General features: G+C 24.1%; 1 protein-coding gene across 1 annotated transcript; it reads left to right on the top strand.

Moving 5' to 3' along the window:
- The first annotated feature begins 3,043 nt into the window (after positions 1–3,043).
- On the top strand, positions 3,044–6,180 carry LOC114182435 (UDP-glycosyltransferase 74G1-like). The gene is made up of 2 exons (XM_028069301.1): positions 3,044–3,731; positions 5,364–6,180. The coding sequence occupies exons 1-2, from the start codon at positions 3,090–3,092 to the stop codon at positions 6,072–6,074; spliced, it is 1,353 nt and encodes a 450-aa protein (XP_027925102.1). The 5' UTR covers positions 3,044–3,089; the 3' UTR covers positions 6,075–6,180.
- The last annotated feature ends 912 nt before the right edge of the window (positions 6,181–7,092 follow it).

Here is a 7,092-nt window from a genome sequence, read left to right as displayed (position 1 = left end):
TCTTATAATAGTTTGTTAGATTTATTTATTTTGATTTTCTCATTATTATTTTTTAATTCAATCTTTTAATTTTTTTGGAAATTTTTAATTTAACTTTTTTTATTATTTTTATTTAATTTAATTTTTATTTTTTTCAAACGATTTTATTTTATTTTGTTTAATCTAAGACTAAATTAATAATTAAATTTAATTCTAATATATATATATATATATATATATATATATATATAAAAGAATAATTTGTTATAATTTATACATTAAGTTATTTCACTCCATCAAAATATTTAAATTTTTTATACTTAGATAAAGTAATCTGATATATAAATTTTAAAAATTTATTTTAACATGTGTTTATAAAATTTGTAAGTAAACTTAATTATTAATCTAGAGAAAATAAAATTGTTATATCGTTTAAAAAAACGAACTAAATTATAAAAAATTAAACTTACTTTTTTAAGAGAATGAAAAATTAAATTAAATTCAATAATAATAAAATAATCAAAATAAACTAAATCAAGAATTAAATCTTTAATAAATTAGCCCTCTATCTTTTTAATAACACTACACTGATCAATCACAGAACCACCCCAGCAGAAATAAAATGTGATTGAACAGTTATCATTAGGTTATTTTCTTTAAATTTTGTTGTATTAAGAATCTCTTCTTTACCAATTTTTGGATTGAATGTTTATTATTAGGTAAAAAATTATAGTCATTAAACACAACTTTTTTTATTTAAGTGTGCAATAATTTAAATATCACAATTAAATTGTGAGTCAATCCACTTAACTTTTATCACATGACAATTGATGTCATATACAACAAAATTTGTTGGTTATTTTACTTTTTTTCGTCCAATATTTTTTCATCTTTTAATATTATTTCTTCTTTGAACCTTGTAACCATCACCTCCTTTGACGATACATACAATTTTTCCTTTATCTTTAGAGATGAAGTCTTGTCATATTTTACACTTTGTTGTTTGAAAACATTTAATCAAAATATGTGTTGTTGGATTTTTATCTAGTAACTTTTAACCTTAAAGCGAATTCAAAGCATCTCTAATTTCATAGATAGAATGTGTAACCAACAATTACAACATATTTACCCTATATCCTTTACAAACTTACTTTTATCCCTTCTAATATTTTCATTTTATTAGACCTTCTAATGGCCAAATAATCTTATACCGTTAGAAGATTAAATTTCCTTTGCAAGCTCCCATTCTTAAATACTATATTTTTGTTGATTCTAGACACACTCCAAACTATTCATTTTTCACAAAATCTTAATTTTTTCATTATATGATATGAAATATCCATCAAAAGAATAGTAAGTTTTGGATGATAACCTTTATAATTATCGCTTCATTTGCTACTTAGACTCCACACTAAAAGGAAAAAAAAAAGATTTATGAGTTAATTTAGTATATGAATCATGAATAAATATACTAAATAAAGAAAAACTTGATATAAATAAAGGTATTTTTTGTTTTTTTTTTTAAATAATTTATCTTTACAATATTGTATTAATCAAATCTTCTTTGAAAACAAGTTGAACAATTCGAGTACATGTTTTCTTAAACTTAAGTTTTGATTTTGAACTCCACCAATGTTTGTGTTGGTTTTTCATTTTTTTTTATTAATATAAAAATTTTCTTATTGTGGTATTTATTAACCTAGATAAAGTATTATATTATGGGTTAAATACATAAAAATAATAATATTTTAATTTATTATTTTTAATTTATATTCAATTTATTATTATAATCATCGTTAAATCATCACTAAAAAATAATCTAATAATTAAAATAATAAATTAAAAATAATTAAAAAAAATAATTAAAATTTCATTATCCAACTACATAATTTTTAAGTAAAGTACATTAGCAAGTAGCAACACTTATTTTGATTTGATGTGCTGTTCAGAAATTGGCTTCTTCCGGTCTCCATCATTGAATAATCGGCGTCAGTCCTTTTTTTTGTCCATCACTACACTCACTTATTTTGTTGGATTTTTCTGCCAGTGATGTTCATTTATCCACGTCCATTGTTCCGTATCGAAAGATTTCATAAATCCATAAATAAATTATCATGATGTCGATAACTGTCTCTCTGAAAAAACAAATGAAATGACCGACATGTATTTATTACATGAAAATTTTATAAATTTTTAAATAAACAGTATCACAACAACCAAAAAATTCTCCTTAACAGTCCATTTAGATATTAATTTAAAAACAAGAATTATAGATTATAAAATTATTATTATTATAAATAAAAAATATAATAAATTTTTAAATTGATCACTAATTAAAAATTAATTTAAAATGATATTTTTGATAAAAAAACTTGGTAACTAATGTTTAATCACTAATTTTTTCACATAGTTAAATTTTAAAAATTAAATTAAAAATAAAATATAATTTTTTATTTATAATAGTAAGTATTTTATTAATTAATAATTTTTATTTTATAAATTAATATATAAATTAATCATTATAGTGATTAATTTTTAATCACTAAAATTATGAAAAATTTTCTTGTACTATAATTTGGAAATATGACCTTTACAACTAAATTTTGTAAATTCTTAAATAAAAGTTTTTGGGAGGGTTAAATACAAATTTTGCAAAAAAGAAAATGAATTAAATGTGTTTATTATTTTTTAACTTTTAGTAAAAATTAGAATTAGTCCATGTTCAAAATTTTGGTCTTCAACTTTAGAACGACAAAAATTTAGTCTTTTAATCAAATTTTGTTAAGTTTATTTAATTTTCAAATACATTTTATAATAATATTTAAATTATTTACATTATTTGACACATTCTTACTAAACTAAAAAATTATCAATAAAATAAACTTAATAAATAAATTTAATTAAAAAAATTAAATCCATACAAATTTAAAATTAAAGAACTAAATTGAATTAAAATTTTTTAAAAAAATTACATTTAACAAGTAAGAACAACGTGGTTCGCAAATTGGTTTGGTGGAGGCTCAATCATTGAATAAAACAACCCTGTGTGTGTCCTTTTTATCAGACACTAAACTGATCAGTCAGTCACAAGCACTCACGAGAAGAAGAAAATGGAGAAGAAAAGCATCAGTAGAAGAGCACACTGTTTGGTGTTGATATATCCAATTCAAGGCCACATCAATCCCATGCTTCAATTCTCGAAGCTATTGGAACACGAAGGTGTGAGAGTAACACTAGTCACCACTCTTTCCTACTGCAACAACCTTCAGACTGTGCCTCCTTCTATCGCCATTGAAACAATCTCTGATGGGTTCGAAAACGACACGAGAGAAGGTGGAGAATTGAAGGGTTATTTGGATAGGTTTTGGCAAGTAGGGCCACGAAGTTTCGCTCAGCTTCTTCAGAAACTTGGTGAAGCAGAAGAAGATGTTGTTGATTGTGTTGTTTACGATTCATGCATACCTTGGGCTCTTGATGTTTCCAAGGGATTTGGGATAGTTGCATCTTCTTATCTCACTCAGAGTATGAGTGTGAATAGTATATACTATCATGTTCTCTTGGGAAACTTGAAAGTTCCACTCACACAGGATCAGATTTTTCTTCCTTCATTGCCCGAACTTCATCTTCGGGACATGCCTTCTTTCTTCTTTGATGAAGATCACACTGTGCTTGATTTTGGTGTGGCTCAGTTCTCCAATATTCACAAAGCTGATTGGCTCCTGTGTAACACGTTCTACGAGCTGGATCCGGAGGTAAGAACAAGAAGGTAGATTAAATGCTTAATTTCCAACTAGTGAAAAAAAAATTAAATTAACTTTTTAATTTGCTTTGATTTTAGTTGTAAATTTTAAAAATGGGTTGTTGTTTTTCTTTTTTTCTTGTCCTCTCTTAGATTGTGATTGCTCAATCTTGATTTACACATTTGGAACATGGATAATTTTAGTCTCACTAACTTATCACCCAACTTTTAACAATTTTAATGATGAAATAATTCAAGGAAAGTTATAAATATACGTGTTTCAATTTTCATACATTTTTCTAACACTTAATTAATAAAATATTAATATTTTAATTTTTACTTAATTACTAATTTAAATTTTTATATTTAGATTTATAATTTATTTTAGTTCTATTTTCTTTACTTAATTAACTTTCTATTTCTCTCTCTCTCTTTTTTTTTTAAAAGTCTGGATGTGATATCCGTCTCTTAAATTAATGAAAATGTTGTTTGAAATGTATTATGTATTAAAATCTAAATTATTGAAATTTTTTTGAAAACCTTTTATGTGATAGATTCATATTTTGACTTATGAAATATTTTAAACTTTGTTAACAATAATTTAACGAAAGTGATTACTAAAAGTATTACGTTCAAACTTAATAAAAAAATGAAAATACAATCGAGTAAAAAAGTAGAAATCAAAACTAATCAAACATTTAAATATCAAAGCCAAAATTTTAATTAAATATTTACTTTTTTACTTAATTCATTTTAATTCATTATATATTTTAAAATAAAAATATTTCTTTTTATTGGTGTTGAAAAGGTGTAGTGTGGAAAATGTGCTATTTGTGTATCATTCATCACCCATAAATCAATCATCTAATTTGTTTTTTGTTGGGTGATTTTACTTTCTTTTTAATGTATTTCATGCTTTATTTAATATTTTATAGTAAAGCATTTAACTTCTTAAATATAAATAATTAAAATCACGTAAATGTTTTCTTAAATTTAGTACGTGATTACACGTGTTAAAATTACACGGTAAGATAGCCACAGGACCAAGATTATCAATTTTCCAAATGTGTAAAGCAATTAAAACAATGAGAATAAATTCTAAATTATAAATAAATTATAAATTTGATACTTCATTTCTCTAAGAAACATTGGTACGTCTTTATCCTTAAAGTTAAAAAAAATAATAAATATAATTTTTTTGACTTATTTAAACTAAATTATTTTTATGTGTAAAACGTGTTTCTCAATATTGAATTGGGATGGTGTGAAACATTATAAAAATTTAAATGTTATAATGAGATGTATTTAATACTATAAAAATATTTAATAAAATTAGGTTACAAAATATTATATCCATTTATTTTTAAAATTTGAAGAAAAAAATATATCTAAATTTTTTACAATAATAAATTTTAGCTTCGTCGAAAATTTTAAGGACTATAAATATATTTAACCATTTTAAATATTTTAATAAAAAACTATAAATATTGATATTTAGATGATATTGATTCACACATAATTTTTTAAATTTTCGTACTTCATTTCATCATCTATATGTCTTAGATTTAAAGTTCACCTTTTAATAATACACATCACATTAAAATTTGTAAATCATTTCCCTAATTGAGCATGTACTTATTTTTAGGTAGTAGATTGGGCTGTGAAGATTTGGCCAAATCTTAAGACCATAGGACCAAATATACCCTCTTTCTTCTTAGATAAAAGATGTGAAAATGATGAAGATTATGGAGTTACACAATACAAGAGTGAAGAACATTGCATGGAATGGTTAGATGATAAACCTAAAGGGTCTGTTGTTTATGTATCATTTGGGAGTATGGTTAAACTGGGTGAGGAACAAATGGAAAAAATTGCTTGGTGTTTGAGAGAGTGTTCGAGTTATTTCTTGTGGGTGGTGAGAGCTTCTGAAGAAACCAAACTTCCTAAAGATTTTGAGAGAAAAACAGAAAAGGGTTTGGTAGTAAAATGGTGTTCCCAGTTGAAAGTTCTTGCTCATGAGGCTGTCGGGTGTTTTGTGACACACTGTGGTTGGAATTCAACGTTGGAAACTCTGTGCTTAGGAGTTCCAACAGTTGCAGTACCGTGTTGGTCAGATCAGAACACAAATGCGAAGTATGTTGCTGATGTTTGGAAAATTGGAATCAGAGCTTCAACTGATGAGAATAATGTTGTTGATGGAGAATCTCTGAAGCATTGTGTAGAAGAGATAATGGAAAGAAACAATGAGATGAAGAACAATGCCATTCGATGGAAGACTTTAGCTGTGAGAGCTGTCAGTGAAGGTGGAAGTTCCTATGAAAATATCATACAATTTACGAATAGTTTGTTGCATTGATAAGTTTCATGTTTCATCTGTACTAAATCTTATTTTTCTCCTTTGTATTTTGACATGAACTATGTTAGAAATACTTCTTGATGAGACAAATAACTTATTTTTATATATATTTTCATGTGTGAGGTCGATTATAACCAACGTATATCACTACTAAAAAAATTCATATTTTCTGTTAATTTTTTTTTTGAAATTATTTTTTAAAAAATACTTACAAGTTTTGTTGAAAAAAAAAATTTAAGAAATTGTTACCAATTTTCTCAAAATATTTTATATAAAACACTTTTCACAACAAATTTTGTAGGAAATACTTACAAATTTTATAATTTTGTAGGAAATGATTATTCACGAAAGAATTACCTACCAACTAAAAATCTTAAAAAAAATAACAGAAAAAAATCTTTTCTTGTAAATTCTTTTAAAAAATTTGTAAGAAAAATCTCATGTAATATGTAATATAAGAATTTTTAGTAATGTGTTATGTTTTGTTTTGAAAAGAAATTAATCTAATTTAATTTGAAAGTGAGAATGTGTGTATATTGCATACTGAATTTCCTTGTGTTTATTTTGAGTTAGATATGGGTGAATTATTGAATAGAATTATATACAAATATATAAAAGAAAATAGATATTTAGTATTGTTCGACACTGATAAGTAAAAGCTGACTACAATTAATTAATAGTGTTGGTTTTGCATTGTTATTCCAAAATAACGTAGACTAACTTATTAGCATCGATTTTTTTGAAGGCTGACCTTAACTAACGTTAATTTAGTTGATGCTAATTAATTATCATTAATTTGTATTTTGTTTGTTAACTAAAGAAGTTTAACATCAACCAAGTGCTACTAACCTAAATAAATTTTAAAATAAAACTACATTAGTGTCGGTTAACATTTATAAGAAAATGTTAGATTACTTAAGAAAAAATTTGTTAGTAAAATATAATTTGTAGTTGAATTTTATCAAAAAATTTTAGTTATCGATTAAAATATATGTCGATAATAGATTCGTCACTAAAA

The sequence above is a fragment of the Vigna unguiculata genome, chromosome 4 (assembly GCF_004118075.2).
Source record: "Vigna unguiculata cultivar IT97K-499-35 chromosome 4, ASM411807v1, whole genome shotgun sequence".
Taxonomy (NCBI): domain Eukaryota; kingdom Viridiplantae; phylum Streptophyta; class Magnoliopsida; order Fabales; family Fabaceae; genus Vigna; species Vigna unguiculata.
The sequence above is the reverse complement of the archived record's forward strand: the minus strand, read 5'-3'. Positions and strand labels throughout refer to the sequence as shown.

Bases quoted from the DNA above. Each gene is read 5' to 3' on its own strand.
- LOC114182435 (XM_028069301.1), top strand. From the start codon at position 3,090: ATGGAGAAGAAAAGCATCAGTAGAAGAGCACACTGTTTGGTGTTGATA. The intron at 3,732-5,363 runs GTAAGAACAAGA...ACTTATTTTTAG, and splicing joins TCTACGAGCTGGATCCGGAG to GTAGTAGATTGGGCTGTGAA.